Below are 21,305 nucleotides of genomic sequence, written 5' to 3'. Positions count from 1 at the left end.
AGACCTGAGGCTCTTATGGATGGGAAGGTACTGAAAATTTGACATCACAGGAAATATTCATGTAAAATCTGTTATATTAACAATTGCAATTCTAATGGGTGTACGATGAAGTAGGGAGGTCAGTGACCTAACATCAAGGGGTTAGATGTATATGTTATATGAAATGGAAGCTATTGAAAATGAAATCTTTACATGAATTAATAACCACAGCTGTAATATGATAAATATTTGTCAAAATCAAAGGGGAGGAACTTTGAAAAAATAAAAGGTGCCAAGGAACCCACCACACTTGTCTGTAGACCTATAGCTCATATGGACAGTGAGCTATTGAAATTTAGACCTATCACAAGCAATATTCAGGTAAAATAATTTTAAAATCGAATTGTTGTGGGGGAAAACTAAGTCGGTTTAAGATCTCTCGATCATTTGAGACAATTAAGTGTTTCTGGAAACACCAGGTTTGGCTGATTGCAGTTTTAAGACGGCCCCTTAAAAGGCACAACCTGACATCTGCATTGGCGTGCAGCATTTAAGGGGATACAGCCTCTGTAGAGTTCAGGGCATTCTTAAAGCCAATTTATGCTTGATCTGAAAAATGTGGTCAGGGGCTCCATATGGCGGGTGAGACGCAATTTGGAGCCTCCAGAGGCATGCAGACGCCAAATTGAGCTACAACTTTCGCCTCCCAAATGTTTTAACAATGCCAAGGGATCCATATAGCTCTGCAATGACATGATTGGTTGACTGTAGGTGGGGGCGGGAGGTCCTGTATAGAGACAAACTCACTTCCTTGACTACTTCCTCACTTCCTTGACTACTGCTCTGCAAAGCGCAAGAAGTATGAATGTCCCGACTTTTGCAGAAGCCATATCACCGTAAATGCTGCACGTCCAATGCAGATTGCGGATTGACCATGTAGCGCCTTTAATATTCCCCCATTGGAGGAAAAAAGTAAGAGCGCGAGGTACAATCTTCATTTGATTCTATATATTACCCTAATCATCCAAGAACCTTATGTCGAAGAGGTATTGACGAGCAAACTCCGATTATCAAACCATGCAAAATAAAAACAAATTTACTGCAGTCTTTAATAACCGGCAAGGTATCATTCATCATTACATCTGCCATCTCCCTGCATATTATACTGTTACATCACCTGTTCTGCATTAAACCTAAGTCTTCATTCTAAGGAATTTTTGTTATTTGTGTCAACAATTCTCAAATATAAGCAAGAATGCGACTGGAAAGAATTTCAATCGATTTCAATACACATCCAATGACAAAGTGGATTCACTTCCAGGTACCTTCAGCTGTGGTCCAGTCACAATTCAACACGAGCAGCTTTCAAGCTGATAAATGCGCCTGCGCACTACGGCTGACCCTTCTGGTTCCTGCACGTAATGCCACGACGTTAGTAGCGGTAGACACAAAAATACAAGCTTCAGTTCTAACTGTAAGAAGAGAAAATACATACGTACACCACTTTAAGTCGGTAGCTCATTCACTTGTAGCTACGAACACATTTTCTGTTAGAAACCACAGTTGACAGCAACTATGTTTAAGTTTTTCCTACTCTGCACACTGGTGGTGGCAAGCCGGGCTGATATCGGCGAAGAAGATGGTGTTCTGGTGCTGAAGAAAAGTAATTTCGAGGAGGCTTTGAAAGCTCACCCAAACATCCTAGTTGAATTCTGTAAGTAAACTACTTGATCATATAAAGGCTTAGACAACCTAACTTGTTCACGCAGCTGTACTAGCATGCTAACTAGCTGCGTTCGCTTGCCGCTGTGTTATAAGCTTCACTTCAGCTAACGCAAAGATATGTGCAATGGCATACCAACGTCAGCTAGCTAGCTTTCTTGATAGCTAACAAGTGTACGTTAACTTAGTTACCATGGTTTTGCTTGGCAAACGTTCGTTATTCAAATTGGTCGCTAGCTGGTTAACGTTAGGCCTGTGTCATACATTATCTGTTGATTACACACACTGCTGGCCATTGTATTGCAAGTAGTAACGTTGTATATTTTTTAAAGGAATCTAAGCCCTATTTTTTAAAGGAATGTCCTTCCCAGCTAGCTTGCTAACTGTAACGTTAACTAGGTAGTTAGTTACTGCAACACATTTGGATGAACCTTGTTTGTACAGAACTTTGTTGCGTTTAGCTAACTAACTAGTATACCTGGCACAGTCAACTTGAGTATTCAGTGCATCCCCATCTAGCCGTCTCAGGGCTGATAAGTAAACAACTAAATGACAGTCACGTTCGTCTGTGACCACTTGTTGGTGCAAGTACCTGTTTCTTTACCAGCCTTGGTGGCTTCATGGATCTAGAAGTTGATAAACGTGACCAACTTATTCTTGTTTGTTTAGCTTAGCTTGTGCTTCTGTGTAGTCTCGAAACAATACTTAATGCACGATTAAGAATACTCTATCTATGTGCAACAGTGCTGTCAAAGCAGCTGTTGAGTGATGATATCATTATTCACTCGTGTGAATACATCAGGCAGACTCATTTAGTTGCAAGAGGGACGTCTGATTTTGATTTCATTCACCACTTGAGTTTCGATTGCTAGATATCGTTTCCTGGTCATGCACACTTTCTACCCCGGTTTCAGTTAGGAGCTGTTTTGATGTAAGTTTACTAACATTCACATAAGTTGCTGCTGTGGTTTTGCAACACATTTGTTAAATGCTTATTAACTTGTGAACTTGGTGGTTTCCACTTTTTCTTGAGTGTAGTGGGTTTCTTTTATGAATAGTTTTGATTTAACCAGCAGGCCAGTCCTGCTACAGCTGTCAAGCTCTGAGGTATTCTGCACTTTTATCTGACAAACTTGCAGACCAATCGGAGAACTCCACGACTCTGACATTCCAATGAGTGAAGGGGGGGAGGGCTAAATACTTTTTGCTCACGGACAGGAGGGACCTGGAAGGTTGAATGAGATGCTAGGTTGACGTGTACTTCAAAGTTCAATCATCTGTTCAACTTTTGTTTAACTCTCCTGGCTGATGGAACTTTCTCCACTGAAGCTAAGAAACATTGCAATGAAAACACACCAATTCATTTTTATTGAAGTTTTGAAAGAATGATAAATATAATATTTAGTTAAAAAGGAATTGCTGTAGGACTCTTAAAATTTGAGTAAATATCCTTTGGACTTTGAACTTACAACCAAGCTTAATAGACTTTGTCAGGCTTATGGTGTTAAATTGACATCTCAAGGCACATTAATCACACAATCAATGGGTTAAGTTTGTTCAAACTTTCATGTGGTTTTTCAGTGTTCATGCATTCAGAACCTTAGCATACAATTCTATGTCCTTCATGAATCAGATTAGAAATCCACATATTTCCTCAGGCAACATTTTCACTATCTTAGTTAGAGCCCAAGGCTACTCTTTCCAGTGATCTCATTGAAAACTAACTTGCCAGAGGAGGTTTTTTTCCACACCCTCTAAATAGCCAACTGTAAGTAAATGTTTTTCTCAGTTAACTGGCTATTCTAAAGATCCAAGTCTCCCTCCATACAAACATTGTACCAATATTAGTGTTTATTTAGTAATTAGAAATCATCCCTTCGGCCCAAACGTAGCAACACTCACATGTTAACGTAGTATATCAACAGAGTCACTACAGTATTTACATCTACTTCACCCATCAGTGAAAATCTCTCAGCTCTGAAGCTGTGTGGTCTAATTGTATTTCTACGATTTCCTTCTTGTTCTAGATGCCCCGTGGTGCGGCCACTGCAAGGCCCTGGTCCCGGAGTATGCCAAAGCTGCCAGCATGCTGAAGGCAGAGGGCTCAGAGATCCGCCTGGCCAAGGTGGACGCCACAGAGGAGGCAGACCTGGCCCAGGAGTACGGTGTCCGCGGGTACCCTACCATCAAGTTCTTCAAGGGGGGAGACAAGGAGTCGCCCAAAGAGTACTCTGGTGAGTTGTGATGTATGTTACAGCTAGGGCTAGTACAGCTATCGTATAACTGAATTAAAGAAAGTACTGATCAGAATCGTCGTACCCCGTTAACTTCAGGAGAAGGGTGATTCAACTTTATATTTAAGTAGATGTAGTTTACCCAATAGCAGTTCATTTTTACATGAAGTGGGTAAAGTTTGATACTTTTATGAGCAGAATGTCACGGGCGGGATGAGAAGCTTTATTTCCAAAAGTTCCAAGTGGTCAAAACCTTATGTTTTTCAGACTGGGTAGGAGGGGGGTTACCAAAGCTGTTTTTTCATTGGGTATGTTCTAGCTCATTTTCCTGTTATGTATTGGTCTATAAGCTACGTTTATTTGTTTTTTACAAAAATGTATATTATGACAGCCGTGTCTTTGCATGACAATTAATCGTTACAACATATACTGCGCTTGACATGATCGTGGACTGAGTCTATAGGCAGAACTGGGCTATTTCTGTGTACTTGGTTAGCCGTTACAAATTTATCCCAGTTTTTCACTTTCTCAAGTCAATTGGACAAGGCTCTACCCTGAATTCCTTCAGATTTTGAAATAACCAATTATATAAAATAAGATTGTCAACTGGCAAATTTTTCTGTTGTGAATTATTGTGCTGATCTCAATGACTAAATCTAGAACAACCTAATTACTCAATGCATAAGTACCTCAGGGACTGGGACAACTATTACCAACAAAGTGATAAGCTGTCTCGTGTAGTGCAGTAGTCCGGTTATGATCATCAGTCATAGATTCTGTGTATGATGAGAATTATTTTCTGAAGGATGGGTTAGACACTAAGTAATGCCTTTTCTTATGCTGGTAATGTGACTCCTATCAGCCAAGTGTGTGTTAGCCAATGGCCCGTTCACTCTGCCCAATATAACTGTGACTAAATGAAGGGGCCCCTCCCTCCTCCACACATTCTATCCATGCTCTTGCTCCCTCCCATCCCCCCAGCTGGGCAATGTGCAGTTCCTCATGTTTGCTCACTGTGACTGGCTGTTTTTTTTTTTTTTTTGCGGGGGTGTGTGGGACAGCCCTAACTTCCAGCACTCGCTCTCTCTGGGCATAAAGCGGTGTACTCGTAAGGCCGCAGACAGCAGTGTCCCTTCTCCAGCTGTGTCTGTCTGTCTGGCCTGGCTACAGCGTCGCTCAGTGGTGTTGCTCCACTGTTGCGTCATTGGCTATCTTTGTAATTACATGCAGTTTAATCATGAGTCAGTCCACTTAATTGGGACACGTTGGTTCTTAGAGAGCTTAAGTCTTCTCTGTTGGTGCAAACAAATCACGGAGGAATGTAGCTACTTTTTTCGTTAGTCTGCCAGTAACAAGGCTGGTGTGACCAAATAAGATAAGAAATACTTAATTAAATGAGATGTCTTTCACTGTCCTTTGTCCCTCATAACGACCATTCAAGTAGAATAATGGCAGCAATACTTGTAGCTGTGTTTACTCAAGTACACCATAGTCGTGGCAGAATACATTTGCTTTTCCACCTGTTCACCCTGAAGCATTGTTTGATGCTTCGTACCATTAGTCTCTATTCAGCCAGCCCTGGTCATGTGACCTAGGCCCAGTTCCAATACTTCAAAATGCGTCCTTGCGTCCACCCTTGCCGTCATCTCTGATCTGTACATGATTAGAAAACATGAAGGCAGGCTTGCCTTTCTGTTGTCTTGTTTCCTATGGCCAACCTTGTCTGCTCAGTGAATACATTACAGTACAACAAACAAAGGAAGTAGGGAATCAGTCTCATACATTATTGTTTGAATGCGGCCAGAGTGACATACCAGAACTGTTGTTCCCTTCCTGCAGCTGGCAGACAGGCTGATGACATCGTCAACTGGCTGAAGAAGCGTACTGGACCAGCTGCCACCACCCTGGGGGAGGTCGCCGAGGCAGAGACCATGATTGACGAAAACGAGGTAGCAGTCATCGGCTTCTTCAAGGTGAGCTGATGACCTCTGACCTACTACTCAGACCTAGCTGCGCGAGGTCACTGTGATGCTACAAAGCCAATCTGTAGTGATTCTTTGCAGGAAAGTTTGTGCCTATTAAGCCACATTTCCCACTAGACAGCTAGTTTGACATTTTCAGTACTGATCAATAGTTTTGGCTAATTTTCTAAAGAAATACATGCAAATCATTCTCTCACAGTTCAAATTAATTATCAAGGCATAGATGGGCATGTTTTAATCGATAATTTCCTACATTATTGAGTCCTATGGTTCATGAATGATGGCGTCTAAGCTAAGCGTCTCTGTCCTGCAGGACGCCGAGTCTGAGGGTGCCAAGGCTTTCCTGAAGGCTGCGGAGGCCGTCGATGACGTTCCGTTCGGCATCACCTCCAACGACGCCGTCTTCTCCAAGTTCGAGGTGTCCAAGGATGGAGTCGTCCTCTTCAAGAAGGTACGGCGCGAGTACTTTGATTCAGTATGATTTAATCACCCCAAGTGTTTGCATCTCTTTCAAAATTACTACCCTGATCATGGTGTAACCCCTTCTGTCCATCGGACTCTGTAGACTGTTTACTGCCTGGAAGCTCTATCTTAGCAGTGAATGCCTTACCGTTTTTGCAGTCTCCCATTTGCTATCTAGCTGTGAATGTTGGCAGGTTTTACCAGTTATTTGTATTTAACTAGATTATAAATACATTATGAATGACCTGGTCATCAGATTTGATTATATCATGAGCGTAACCATACAGCAATCTGGACAACTTAAAGCAGGGTAGCTGCAGACAGGTTTGATTCTTTTGGGATGTCAGCTAGGTAACGGGATCCCACAACCCCATAGCTACAGCAGTATCCGGTCTTGGCCTGCTAATATTAGCCTGTAGACCTGCTCTGGGAATGTGTCTGACTGTCATTCTGCCTGCGTTTGTGCTCAATGCTGCATTCTTCCTTTCAGACGATGAGATCATCTATCTAGACATGGCTAGATCACTGATGGGTTAGTGGCAGTAAGTCGTAAGTCGTAGGATTTCCATGCTAGTCTCATTGGCTGGTGTCTGTGAATGAAGAACAAGTAGAGCGCAGCTCTTTACAGTTCAGAAAAAGGGGCAATCTTCTTTGATATAGACCTCGTGAGATTCTACCTTCATACTCAAGTCTCGACTCTGTCTGTGGAATTTGCTCATTTGAACCGGCATTTCCCTGGTAATGGCAAGATGAGGGATTCCTCTTCATTCAGGCCAACTGGTCATTAAATTTGGCTCTGACATGTAATGGTCTTACCCTCTTCCCTCCCTCAAATGACAATGATTCTTAAAAGGACCAGATATGGTAATTGGATATCCATATTTCAAAGCCAAGCCACATCTTGTCAGCTTAGAGTAAACTGACCTGGGCTGAACTGGGTCACAGTCCACATGGACATTCCATGATATGTTATGCGACATATTATGACCACATTCCTGCCTTTTCATAGATATCAGATGTTATGTCAAATACAGTCTTCCGTCCACCTGTTAAGTCATCACTGGTCAACAAGGAAAGCAGCCAGCTGCTAGTGGGGGTTTGTGTTGAGTAGTTGTAAACATGGTCTGAAAGTCTTCCATTATGAGGAATAGTGCTGAATATCAAACTTCAGAAATAATGCACTGATGTTTATGGGAAAAAATGTGGGTAAGATCTCAAGTTATGTTTTGGCTCCTATTCAGCAGAAGTACGATTCCATCTGACATTTAAAAACAGATGCCACCCATAAACCTTTGGAATTTCATCGCTGGACCAGACCAGATTTGTCAGTCAACCTGTTTCCGTCTCTCTCAATCTGCTTTGAATTTTAAATCATTGCCCTTTAGTGGTCAGGGAGGGCACAGCTCAACGGCAGGCCTTTACATGTTGCGATTCAATAGATTTCTGCCTGTCATTTTAAAGGCGTAACCCTCCATCTCTAATGAGACATAGATTGGATTCCTCCATCTTATTGCCCGGTAAGCCCCCCACTCATCAGTCATCATACTACCCCACTATTGTCTGCTTACTGTGTGTGTGTGTGTGATCCAACCCTGACACACACTCCTGTGGTCTCCCAACTTTCCCTTTGTGTACCAGTAAGGGCTGCTGTTCTTAACACTCAATAAAACCCCATTTAGCCTAACGTTGGTTTTCTTCAGCTGGGGTTACCAAAGGGATTTAAATGAGCTTGTTTGATACATCTATGTTTGGGTTGTGGGGAGTTCACAGGCAGAGTATAATAAAAATGGGACTAAACTGGGAAGTTGGTGGCGTATTAACGGGTTCGGCTACCAACTGTTTCCATCGGTTTTCTCCTTTACAGTTCGATGAGGGTCGTAACACCTTTGACGGAGAGCTGAGCAAGGCTGACCTGCTGGCCTTCATCAAGGCCAACCAGCTGCCCCTGGTCATCGAGTTCACCGAGCAGGTAATGGCCGTTCTTTATACTGCTGATACTCAAACAGATGTGCTGTCTCAAATATACACACTCACACAGAAAATACACCTTTTTCTAGAATAACTTTCTCCTCTGTCACACTAAGCTACAAAATAGTTCTCATCCCCCACCAAGGCCCTATGACGGCTATCACGAGGCCCTTCGGTGCCATTACCGCAACTTTAATACAAGCGTTTATATCCTGAGCGTTGTTCCCCGCGTTCATAACGTCGTGTTTTCTCCGCAGACTGCCCCCAAGATCTTCGGAGGAGAAATCAAGTCTCACATCCTCATGTTCGTGCCCAAGACTGCCTCCGACTTCAACGACAAAATGGCCGAGTTCAAGAAAGCATCAGAGGGATTCAAGGGCAAGGTGGGTGGACCAGACTGAACCGAGTCAAAGTGACGACCTTCATTCATTGTACCCCCATCTCCAGTAAAGGCTTGTTTTTCCTGATCTATTTGTGAGGCAGAGTTATTTTTCATCCAGCGCTTTGAAAGTAATTTACTACATGTGTGGTACTGCGTCTCGGTATGTACCACTGAGACTGTGCTGGAGTGTACGTCGCATACCTACCTAGACTAAAAGCCAGATACTTGAGCCTCGTATTTCATCCTCTTTCTCTCCTCCCCAGATCCTGTTCATCTTCATCGACAGCGAGGTGGACGACAACCAGCGCATCCTGGAGTTCTTCGGGCTGAAGAAGGAGGAGTGCCCTGCCATCCGCCTCATCACCCTGGAGGACGAGATGACCAAGTACAGGCCCAAGAGCGAGGCCATCACCGCCGACAACATCATCGCCTTCTGCACACTCTTCACCGAGGGAAAACTCAAGGTGTGTTGGCCTAATAATGTCTGCAGACAATCCAAGTGTACATGCTCTGTGTGTGGTTATGTTGAAACATAGTGTTACTCAGATTACAGGGTTAAGCTGTTACTGGGGTTTCTAGGACTTTGGGGTGCCCCTGACTGCTGATAAGTTCAGTACAATAGGCCACAGCCCAGCCTAGACGGTGAGAACAGCCGTGCCCTACTGTAGACATTGATGAACCAGTCTCTCTTACTGTTATGGCACTACAGTGCAGTCATCATGCCTCGATGGCTGGGCGTCAATGGCAGTGGATTGAAAGTGCAGATGTAGGCTAACATGCTGTGCCAGAAAGTGTTGCAAATTTCAATTCTTATGTCATAAGGTTTAATGCAATGTGGGCCTGCATCACGAACGTGAACATACAAGTATTGGTTAGACTCCATATTTATTTTAGTGATGTGAGGGAGTATGTGCACTGTGCAGGTTTTGCATCATTCCCATTCTATAGGAGATTGCCTCATGACTTAGGAATCATGTTTCTGTAACATTCAGCAGAGAAACAACCCAAAATTCAAGTGTTTAGTTTGGAACTAACATAATTCGGCTCGTTCTTGGTTTTGCAAAAATCATGTAATCCATCGTAAATCTCTCCTCCTCGTGTGTGTCGCCCGTACAGCCCCACCTCATGAGCCAGGACATCCCTGAAGACTGGGACAAGAACCCCGTCAGAGTCCTGGTCGGCAAGAACTTTGAGGAGGTCGTCTTCGACCCCAAAAAGAACGTCTTCGTTGAGTTTTGTAAGTACTACCCCCCCTCTCGTCAATACCATATGTAAGCCCCAGGTGGTCGACAGGCTCACTTTTCAGGGGTCGATGGCCCTGATATATTTTGAGGTGCTCTCTTTTGATTACACCGTCCACGTGGAGGGAGGGAGGTGGGAAGCTATCCTGAGTCTGAAACCGGAGTCTTTCTCCTAGCCCTGGCGATGCACCTTTGTGCTAAGCCCCAGCAGATGTACAAGAGACAGGGACCGAAGATCATTCCATCAGCCCTCCACATGAATCGATGCGTAACCCAGGACTGAGTAAGGAAACATTGGGATACATTTTTTTTTATAGCTCACGAAGACTAAACTTGCCTCCACTGTTGTGGTGAGCCAGAGTGAGGAGTTTTCTATCCCTGGGCTTTAATGTGTCGCTTACAGTCACTGACTGGGGGGGTGGGGGGAGTCAGATTCTTGTACGGCTGTGGAGGGTATTTCCTAGCCGATTGAGGAGTGGGGGCGTTTAGCTGGGGGTGCACGTGCCATGCTCTTTGCATGTTTGAAGTGTTCCAGTGTTTGGGTTGCCGGGGCAGGATGGCATTGTAGGGAGACACAGCTGTCGTAAACCTAACTGCCAGCCTCAGAAACTACAGCCCACAGGCTTGAATTAATGGGCAGCTGGCAAGCCATTCTCCTATTCCAGTCACTTTCCGTTGTATAAATGATCCCATACAGCTGTGCATTGTTTTCCATGCATGCGAATCTGTGCATCAGTGAGTAGTTATATCCATGCTGATACATTGTCATGATACTTCTATGGATACAAATGAAAGGCAAAGTAACATCATGCAATACAATAACCAGCCTAAGCATTCAGGTGATGATCAATGAGCTTGTATGGGACAGGAAAATGCTCTTATCCCTGATTGCTCTTCCCACTGCAGATGCACCCTGGTGCGGCCACTGCAAACAGCTTGACCCCATCTGGACCAAACTGGGAGAGGAGTACCAGGACAGAGCCGATATCGTCGTGGCCAAGATGGACTCCACAGCCAACGAGATCGAGACAGTCAAAGTACACAGCTTCCCCACGCTCAAGTTCTTCCCTGCAGGCGACGAGCACACGGTCAGTCTACTGAAACGATGTGGAATGTCTGCCAGTGTTAGCAGCCATTTGTAACTGTTGGCAGTTGACTCCCAAATGTATCATTACAACGTTTTCACTGACATGGTCCTCGGCTGGACAGTTCCTCTGTCCCACACTAGGGGATGGAGATTGAGTTGAGACGGAGGGGCTCTGCTGTATACCCAAATGTGATGAGGTTATTGCGTCACTATTCAAGTCGTCCATACAACCCCATTTTGGAATGGCCAAGGTCTACAGGTCTAATTCCACTTTTGGGATAACATGACAACATATCTTTTTAATTGGCTCATTTCCCCCAACATAGCCAGTGATAAATTGCCCAGCATTTGAGCACAGGTCTCATTTTTGAAAAACAAGCCCTCGCAAGAGAGGGAACTAATCCCCTCGTCAGTTAGTAGCACCACCCATTCTGGGCTTTGGCTCTTTCGGTTAACACCTGAGAAGCATGTCTTTTGGCCACCCATCCACACTACTGAAATAGCATTTTTCATTTCACAGCATTACAGGTGGGTGTGTGGTTATTATTATGATCAGGTTAAGTAGCTGCCACACTCACCAGGAGGGTTGATTTAGCAGCGCCAGCCACACATGCAGAAACCCAAGCCTGCTGGCCCTCTGAGTGACCCGGCCATTGTGGTGGTGTTTACGACTTCCACCAAACCCAACCCCTCTCTTTATGGCTGCCCGATAATGCTCTCTCCCTCTTGGGATCCTCTTGAGACCCTCACCCCAGCTCTTAAAGAGCAGGTTGTCATTTATTGTCATTAGTCTTGTCTTGGAGGCAGAGCTGAGCATTTCCCCTTAGATAGGCCAGCTGCAATGTCAAAATTGGCTTTATTAAAAAAATGATATATTTATTTTAAGGTTAAGCAATAGTTTTAGTTAGGGTTAAGATTTTACCACTCGAGAACAAGATTCAAGACGAAATGCAAACCTGCTCTTAAAGACCACCCTGGCCCTCAATCCCCCCCCAGAGGCATGCCAGCCACCCTACTGAACTATAGCCCATAGCAGTCAACTACAGAAAGCCTCCTGGAAGAGATTAGGAGCTGTGTGTTGGGATTCCCCTCGCAAAGAGCCCTGGGGTTAACCCCTGACCCTGAGCCATTCCTGCTTGTGACAGAGCCAGAGATGGCTTGGGATGGAGGCAGCTGTCTGTTGGCTCGCTATGCTCTGTATTAACTGACTGGCTGAGACTACGTGGGTCGGGAGGCAGAGCGCTGTGACTGTCCTCAAGACCGATCTCAAGGGCAGCCCTATAGTAACTGGTTCTATAAACGAGAAAGGCTAGAAACAACACCTTTGGCCTTCTCTCATCCATTAATAGCTGTATATCTCCTCTTGACTGCTCATTGGCACAGATCTGAAGATGGCTAGAGGCCTCAAAGGTTATTGGCTCCAGATTCAAATTTGCATGTGTTGTTGAAGGACAATACAGGCTGATTTTAATAATTAGACATTCAGTATTTCTTTGACAAATGGACCACTGGAATTTCTTGGTTTTATAGCTCCAATTTTGCCACATTTGATAGTTGGTGATGCATGGAAAAGCAAAGGAAAATGATCCATTTATATTTAAATCGCTGTAGAAATTTGATGTATGCGACTTTCTTCCATGCAGGTGGTCGACTACAATGGTGAGAGGACACTGGAGGGCTTCACCAAGTTCCTGGAGAGCGGAGGCAAGGATGGCGGAGCACCGGCTGGAGAGGAAGGGGAGGAGGATGAGGGGATTGATGTAAGTACACACCTGGGATTGGTATGAGGTTTGTCTTCATCCTTAAGCAGACACTATAATTATGTTTGCGAGACAGATTGCATTAAACCGCAAGGCATTGCTATGACGTGAAACCGGAATCGTGCAAACCGTTTCAAGGCCCAGTTTTGATCTGAAAACACCCACCTTTTTCACAATTATTTTTTACACTGTCATATGCTGAGTACACTCTGAAATGTGAATGTTGCTCAAGGCTGCTTGAGTTGTCAAAAAAATGTATGCGTTTGAAATACAGCCAACCCTTATCCAGTAAGAGCAATGCATTAGTGGACGGGGAAGGAGAATACAGCGATGTTGGAGAAGGTTTAACTTTTGGTGCAACGCATCCTGATCAATTGAGTGTTCCCCAGAAACTGGCCCAAGAGTTGTGCAAGCAAGGCCTCTTATCATACTAGGTGCCTTTTGGGGGGATATTCAGTATCCTGTAGGTCACCCAGAATAGACCCACCTCTCCTGAAGATTTGGTTAACTTGTAACCCTAGAATTGGGGTCACATGCCTACGTACCTATTTTTAAGTTGTTTAAAAAGTGAACGCAACCTGTTCACGTAAAAGTGATCGCAACCTGTCCTCCCTGCAAGTAAAGCCTACCTTTTGCCTTGGGACAATGCAGAAACAATTGTAATGGCTATGTACATGGTGTTATTTATCAGTGTTTAAGTCGGGTGTCTTTCCCCATCTCACTTCACTGACTCAACCACTTTCCAATCCAACCTGGAGGAAACTGGGTCTTGTAGAGATGATGTAGGTCAGGCTGACTAAGACTTCCATGAACTCCGTCTTCAAGCACAGCAGGCAGCCAGACAGACGTGCTCATTACATGACCCGTTAAGGCAGAGACAGTCGTTAGTCCAGCAGCCCATGTCTGTCATCAATGAAGGAGATGACAAACCTTACCCACTCAAAATCCTGACCCGAGTTTGTAATAAATTCTCTAACTAATAGAATGTACAGCAGGCTATTCCCGGGTGTATGAAATAATGCACGAAACAGTAAGACTTTTTGAGAAATTGAATTATGTTCCTTATGATGTCGTCATCCAAGACTTCTTGCACAAGGGAATGATGGGATTTTTCTCTCCCCATTTCAAAGCCAAATGACAAGAGCCGGTAATCTCTGTCTAATGCTCTAAAAAATAAAAATAAATGTTTTTAAATCCTGGTGTCTTTATGAAATGCGGCTGGGGTTTCGCTTCTTCCCTGGCACCTAGCCGGGTGCTAAGACCAGGGCCTGCATCCAAAACATACTGGCGATCCAGCTCAAACTAGTTGAAGGCCCTCATCCCACTACCACACCCCCTTCTCAGAAGTCTAATTGCAGACCATGCCCCGACTGCGGTCGCTAATGCCCACTGCAGCTGTCGCCGCTGTTTACCAGGCACTCCCTTGGGACCAGGCCCCCTGTCCGAAAGTGCAAGTCAACATCCCCAACCCCACCTTACTCACACCCACATCCTCAGTCAACTGTATCCCTCCCCCGGCAGCCATGACGGAATGGCATCTTTGCAAGACTGTCATTTCCTATTTTATTGGTCGCATACACATTTAGCAGATGTTATTGCAGGTGTAGTGAAAGGGCTTGTGTTCCTAGCTCCAACAGTACAGTAATATCTAACAATACACACATCTAACAAGTAAAATAATGGATTTAAGAAATATATAAATATTAGGACGAGCAATGTGAGTCTGGCGTGTTTGTGTGTGATGCATAAACAATATGGACAGTATTGTAGTGCAGTGCATTCGGAAAGAATTCAGACCTCTTGACTTTTCCACATTTTGTCAGGTCATTGCCTTATTCTAAAATAAATAAAAGCATCCCCCTCCCCCTATAATGACAAAGCATAAATAGGTTTTTAGATATGTTTGCAAATTTATTAAAAATAAAACCGACCTTAGACCTTTAACTCGGTACTTTGTTGAAAAAAACTAACAATTGAATCCATTTTAGAATAAGGCTGTAACAATATATGGATTAAGTAAAGGGGTTTGAATACTTTCTGAGTGCACTGTGTAGATGGATATCTGAAGATAGTATATGTACAGCAGTAGTTAAATAGGATAGGCCTTGACTACAATACTGTATATACATATGAAGTTGGTAAAACAGTATGTAAACATTATTCATTATTAATTACGTACTGTTTGGGTTACCATGCCGCATTTGTTCATGCGGTCTGCCAGAAGTGATGTATGGGCATGGAGGGCCTTTCAGTTAAATCCTCAGTGCCCCACGTGTCCAGTCCTTAGGTTGTTTTCATATGTACATGTTTCACCATAGATGAACATATGTTTCGCCAGAGCACGTTTTTTCCAACAACCGTTCAAGCTTGTCATGTTGCCCATTTTTTAAATTGAGCATATGTGGTTGGGTCAGGGGAGACACAAAATGAGCTGCGTAGTATCCTCCCACCACTTGTGTTCATTATAGCTTCCAAGCTTTCTACTCCCAATAACTCCAGACTCAGAGAGCAGCTTCCTCCAGGCAGATGTTAAAGACCCTCTCCTCTCTCCTCCTCCTAGGATATGGAAGACCTGGATGAACAGGACAGTGATTCCGACGGCGACGACCATGACGAGTTATAAGACCCGGCGAAGGAGAGAGGAGAGACGAACCCCCACCCCTTATACCAACCAACCACCATCACTTCCACCACTGTTCTGTGAACACTAATACTTCTCCTTCAACTGCTCCTCAGTCAGTCTGCAGATGTGGCAGGACCCTCGGCCAGCCCCCCTCCTGAAGCCACCTCGACAACCTCTATCTCCCTCCCGCTGGACCAGATGGACTCGTCTTTCCCCGTGTCATGGGAACTCAACAGAGCTGAACGGCACCTCATGGTCTTAACGGCTTTTTACATTACCAACGTTCCTCATCAATCAAACGATGGAGTTGTTATTGCCTTGTATATTTGAACCAAAATGTTAAAAACCGCATTAAGATACTGTGCTTGACATATCCAGTTGGATCCACAAATTGGGTTATGTACCTGTCATTTTTTTTCAAATTACTTTCCCCCAGTCTGCTGCAGTGTGAGTGGTGCAGTTTAGTTTTGTGGTGTAGCCGGTTTGGGGGTGGGGGGCTGCTCATGTTCTTGTTCCTCTGCTAGTCTTTCTGAGGGCCAGAGGTGTTATATGGTGGGATGTATGGACTCTCAGAGGACTTGGGGCCATCCTATTGTCTTTTTGTAAAGAGTAACAAAATAAAGAAGCAACGTGTTCTATGTAGCAATATATGCATCTGTAACTGAGACCAATCTTGAGGGTCACTGTATTTCTCTCTCTCTCTCCATTCCCTCTGTCTACAAATCATGTTTTTCAGTTCAGTTTCCCTCATTTCAGCATGGCTACTGACTTATTATTTTTTTTAAAGAAAGAAAAAAAGATACACTTTGGAAATAGCTTGTTTTATTTAATTGTATTTTCATTCAATATATATTTTTTAAATAATCTGTGTACCAGTAATTCCCAGGTGAAGTTTAAGCTGGGGTAGAGTTGGCCATCTGACTCTGTTAGACCTGGGATTAGTGGGGAGGCCTGGGATGGTTTCTGTTTGTCACTGTGTTCATAGCCTGGACCCAGATCTGTTTGTGCTGTCTCGCCAACTCCTATGGTCTTGACCAGATGGCACAAATAGATCTGAGACCGGGCTACTGTGTTTATGCCGTCAGATTCCACATGGTTACTGAAGGAGCAGAGGTGGTCACTTAAAAGGAACTGTGCTTTGGGACTCTGAGCGGTCTCTGGCCTGGTTATCTTTGGGGAGGGGGGAACAGTGCAACAGCCCTACCCCACCGTACCTCTACTGCCCCCATCCCTCTGGCTTCGGCTCTAGCTGACACTCTTGTCCCCATGGAGGTGTTAGTGTGCCTGGTTGTGTGTGTAAGCGTGCTTGTGATCGAGTGAATGCTTTTTTTTTTTTACATCCAGGGACAAGGTTGAATGTTTTTGATGTTTGGCTGGGATGGGAGGGTTGAGTAGGGCAGACCGGGATGAGTGTTGTGACGTTCAACAGCAGCTGTTCAAGGGGGAAATGACTTAGAAACAAACGCATTCCATCACATTGAATTTGACGTGGAAAAGTGAAAACTGGTGGCCAAATAAATAAAAAATATGAAAAAATTACTGTTGCCTTTTATTCTTACACTTTTCAGCACATCTTTGTTTCAATATATCAATAATGTGGAGTTTTAAAGGAACTGGCATACATACGTATGCCAGTAAATAGTACTGACGCTATTAAGATGGCGCCGACAGGTAGGGCAGCCGTGCTTCTAGCTCCCAAAAACATTTCGCTACACCCGTAATAATGTGTATGTAACCAATAAAAATGTATTTGAAATAGGCTGTAACTTGGGAACAATGTTTTCTAATGGTTAAAACACATGGACAGTAAGTACTTCTGTCCGTAACTATGACTCAATGAAGAAAAAGTGCCAATTTTTAAGCCCTGCTTACTGGTCTCTTGCAGTAAATTTCCCACGACAACCAAACTAAAGCCATATTGACTGATTACCTTTCTGTAATGTTAACGGTATGCATAGAATATGACTGATTAATTTGCCTATTTCTAAAACGCCTTATCAAGGTTATTTTCAAAAGCACAGTCATGACACTTGACCCCCTCTTGGCCCGATGCCTAGCATTGGCTTCTATGTCCTATTTACGAGACGGTTCTGCCCCTTCTGTGGTGCGTGACCAGTGGCTGTCATGCATCTTGAATGATGAGCTGGAGGGGTCAAGTTCAAAAGCAGGGGGGGAAGAGTGGGTCTAATAGGCTGTGGGTGAAAACAGAAGCTGTGGTTATTGCTACGGTCATGGCTGGCGATATGAGTTGCGTCCAGTGCTTGTGACAGGATGGTTGAAGGGACCCACCTCCTAGGGTCACTCATCCAGTTCTAGAACTTGACCTGTCAGGTGACAGAACCTAAAATAGCCCTGCAGAGAGTATATAGAGGTCTATACGCAGGCCTTGGATTCCAGAACAGGACTTGCCCCGCTGTCTGAAACATACAGGACACTGCACCACGAGAGCCATTGACAAAAGGCTTTTTTGAAGGACATATCTTAATTCAATTTCACTGCCTTTTGGTTTATAATTTTCCCACTGAAAAAGGCATGAAGATTTTCTTCTGAAGTTTTTATCTTTGAACAAGCCTGAACACTTTCATAAGGATGAAGTACTACCAGGACCCAGTCTGCCAGTCCATGGGCATCAAGGCTTATGGCCCCAAAGAGTCCAGCAGCTCTTCTTGCACCCACTCTTCTCCACAGATCAAACCAGTCCGCAGCGTCCACTTCCCCAACGACATTGTGTTCCAGGACTACGTCCGGCAGGGCGAGCTGGACAGGATCGGACTCTTCATCCGAAAGAGGAGGGTCAGCTTGGAAACCATATACCACTCTGGTGAGTCACCATGAAATCAGAACAACATGGAAACCATTTTAATCCATTCAAGAGCTTGAAGCATCAGAAGCATCTTCATCCTCTGGTTAGATTTCAACCGGGTTTAACAGTTCCAAAGACTTGATCATCTGTAATCCCTCCAGTATTGGTGCAATGACTTGTCTCTGTAGCACGTGCAGTAATGGAATAATGCCTCAGTATAAACTGTTCATTGAATGATCCTTCAATGTCCCTACAATTAACCTGTACTGATGCTATTTGCCATCCATTCCCATTGACTGCTCTGCAGGTATGGCAGCGATCCATGAGGCTGTCCTCTCTGGGAACCTGGAGTGTGTGAAGCTGCTGGTGAAGCACGGAGCAGACATCCACCAGAGAGACGAGGAGGGCTGGACACCTCTCCACATGGCCTGCAGCGACGGATTCCCTGACATTGCCAAGTGAGTCAACGCACCTAGCATACCCACAACGTCTACAGTCACTAGATTTAGTTTTTTTATCCACACACATTAAGCGAGGTCAGTGGTCTCGCACAAGTGGGACTTCAGCCGATGTACTATTAACATCAACTTGAAGCTTTGAATGCTCTGACTAACTCGTATTTACGCTGCTGGCCATACCATGTCAATGCAGCATCCCTGCAGTTCAGGAATTCAATGCACTTCGGGATAGGTGAAGATTCCGATTTTTACGTCACTAGGACACAGCTCACACTGCCGGTTTACAGTTTCAAGTGCTTACAAGCAAGACAAACCAAAACACGCACTGGCTGAATTTTGAGTAGCCCTCTGAAGAATCTCACGTTTAACTATCTCAGCGTGGCACATACCATTTGGATACTTTCTTTACTGAATGAATGCTTCCCCCCCCCCCCCCCCCCCCCCCCCCTCCTGCTTCTCCCGCTAGGTACCTGCTTTCTGTTGGCGCCGACCCTCAGGCGGAAAACGAGTGTGGGGAGACACCTGCCGATCTCATCGACCCAGAGTGCACGGGGGTTCGGGAGCTGCAGGGGCTGCTTGGGGTGGAGGACGACTGAGCTCTCCTCCTCATCTAACCTTAAAACTCCACTGAATCTTCAGTCTCCTTCCTCGCCCAGGCCTCCCGGTTGCCCCTCGACAATGGAATTAAATGGACAGATCGGTAGAACATTGTCATTCTGTGCCCTCCCTCCCTCCCTTGTAGAGGTCCTGGAGACATATATCTGGTCTGGTGGGAGGAAGGCGGCCAGCCAACAGTAGATGGTTGCCTTTGAGAGTGAACTGAACTGTTGCTGGAAAGGGGCTCCTCTCAGGCAATCAGCAGGCATCGCTTTGTAATGCTGTTTGTTTGCAGGTGCAGAAGTTTGAGCTTTTGTACTTTTTTCATACAGGGTGAATGCAGCACTGAAATTAATTAGATAGCAGTCTGGTAATGAGCTTTTCGAAGTACTTTATATAGTTGATGTGTGAAAGCTTTTTTTGGAAGTTGTGAAACATGGATCTGTCGTTGTCCTCTGACTCATAGGGCCATTCTGAAATGGGGCCCACCGCAGTAAACCAATGTGATAGGTCAACTATACCTACTGACAGCATTTATAGTTCAAGATTTGTCATTTACATCTTACAACTTTTCAATTTGAAAAACAAAGACCCTGCATATGTACCACATGAATATGTACCCTGCATATACTGTATGTACTCTAAAATGTACCACATTGTTGTTAGTCTAACACTTTATCTCTATACATTTGCAAACACCACTGGAATGACTAATTGTGTGTTTACAATTGCTTTTACAATCATTTATAACTGAAACCATGTGCAATCAATTGTGGTTACACCGCTTTATAAATAATTGCCTTTTTATACATTTTTTCCATACAAAAACAACTTAGTGGTGATATGTTTGTCTTTATCAACTACTGGTATAAGAACTTGACAAAACTGTTTGAAGGGAAAGAAAAGGTCTTCTTTTGACTTTAATTTCAAACTACAGTAACCAATCTTGGTTCCAATTAACCTTGGTGAACTGAGAAGCACTTCTAACATTGAAGCAAGGAACAGTTCCCGGTAGGCCGGGGATCAAGTTAATGATTGTTAATTGGACCAGCTCTCTGCAGGAGGTGATTATCCATGCCTCTGCACAATGAGTACTGTACAGTATTGGCTGAGGTGCTGGTTTCTGATGGATTTAGAGAGACAAGTAGAATTTGGGAAAGGGCGGGTGAGGAAATCTAAAGCCAGGTCAGGATTGTGCTTTAGCTACAAGAAAATACCCCATCGGTATTAAGAGTGGAAGTTTCCTGTACACCACATATCTAGCATCAAACTATCATACCCCTAATGTATTAGTGGACTATATGTAGCTGATCCTGTAGAGTGGTTTGAGAGAAGTTGCTATGTACTTCAGGTGGGGCTCTACTTTTGGTTTGTTCTGAGTGGTCCTGACTGTCAAAACAATAGGGCATATACACAGTCAACAAAACATTAGACACACCTTACTAATCTTGAGTTGCAACCCCTTTTGCCCTCAGAAATGCCTAAATTTGTCAGGCATGGACTCTACAAGGTGTCAAGTGTTCCACGGGGATGCTGGCCCACGTAGACTCCAATGCTTCCCACAGTCGTGTCAAGTTGGCTAGATGTCCTTTGGGTGGTGGACCATTCTTGATACACACGGGAAACTGTTAAGCATGAAAAACCCAGCAGCGTTGCAGTTCTTGACACACAAACCAGTGCGCCTGGTACCTACTACCCCATTCAAAGGCACTTAAATATTTTGTCTTGCCCATTCATCCTCTGAATGGCACACATACACAATCCATATCTCACTTGTCTCAAGGCTTAAAAATCCTACTTTAACCTGTCTCCTCCCCTTCATCTACACTGATTGAAGTGGATTTAACAAGTGACATCAATAAGGGATCATAGCTTTCACCTGGTCAGTCTGTCATGGAAAGAGCAGATGTTCCTAATGTTTTGTACACCGTGTAAATCTCAGGGACTGTCAATACCAATTCAATGAATTTGCATTGATGAATCATTGGTCAGCTTGTTAGAGGTGAA

The 21,305-nt window shown here is 44.2% G+C and overlaps 2 protein-coding genes across 2 annotated transcripts; both read left to right on the top strand.

Annotated features, from left to right (window-relative positions):
• Nucleotides 1-1,371: 1,371 nt before the first annotated feature.
• LOC120032627 (protein disulfide-isomerase-like) lies at nt 1,372-16,979 on the top strand. The gene is made up of 11 exons (XM_038978798.1): nt 1,372-1,693; nt 3,729-3,935; nt 5,775-5,908; nt 6,231-6,368; nt 8,244-8,348; nt 8,605-8,730; nt 8,993-9,193; nt 9,846-9,966; nt 10,877-11,058; nt 12,701-12,817; nt 15,378-16,979. Exons 1-11 carry the CDS (start codon nt 1,555-1,557, stop codon nt 15,438-15,440), a joined length of 1,533 nt encoding a protein of 510 aa, XP_038834726.1. The 5' UTR covers nt 1,372-1,554; the 3' UTR covers nt 15,441-16,979.
• An 845-nt stretch (nt 16,980-17,824) lies between these two features.
• On the top strand, nt 17,825-20,089 carry LOC120032906 (protein phosphatase 1 regulatory subunit 27-like). Its single transcript, XM_038979163.1, has 3 exons — nt 17,825-18,261; nt 18,551-18,701; nt 19,168-20,089. Exons 1-3 carry the CDS (start codon nt 18,030-18,032, stop codon nt 19,295-19,297), a joined length of 513 nt encoding a protein of 170 aa, XP_038835091.1. The 5' UTR covers nt 17,825-18,029; the 3' UTR covers nt 19,298-20,089.
• The last annotated feature ends 1,216 nt before the right edge of the window (nt 20,090-21,305 follow it).

This window comes from Salvelinus namaycush, chromosome 39, assembly GCF_016432855.1.
Source record: "Salvelinus namaycush isolate Seneca chromosome 39, SaNama_1.0, whole genome shotgun sequence".
Taxonomy (NCBI): domain Eukaryota; kingdom Metazoa; phylum Chordata; class Actinopteri; order Salmoniformes; family Salmonidae; genus Salvelinus; species Salvelinus namaycush.
The sequence above is the reverse complement of the archived record's forward strand: the minus strand, read 5'-3'. Positions and strand labels throughout refer to the sequence as shown.

Bases quoted from the DNA above. Each gene is read 5' to 3' on its own strand.
- LOC120032627 (XM_038978798.1), top strand. From the start codon at position 1,555: ATGTTTAAGTTTTTCCTACTCTGCACACTGGTGGTGGCAAGCCGGGCT. The intron at 6,369-8,243 runs GTACGGCGCGAG...TCTCCTTTACAG, and splicing joins GAGTCGTCCTCTTCAAGAAG to TTCGATGAGGGTCGTAACAC. The intron at 12,818-15,377 runs GTAAGTACACAC...TCCTCCTCCTAG, and splicing joins AGGAGGATGAGGGGATTGAT to GATATGGAAGACCTGGATGA.
- LOC120032906 (XM_038979163.1), top strand. From the start codon at position 18,030: ATGAAGTACTACCAGGACCCAGTCTGCCAGTCCATGGGCATCAAGGCT. The intron at 18,262-18,550 runs GTGAGTCACCAT...ACTGCTCTGCAG, and splicing joins GGAAACCATATACCACTCTG to GTATGGCAGCGATCCATGAG. The intron at 18,702-19,167 runs GTGAGTCAACGC...TTCTCCCGCTAG, and splicing joins GGATTCCCTGACATTGCCAA to GTACCTGCTTTCTGTTGGCG.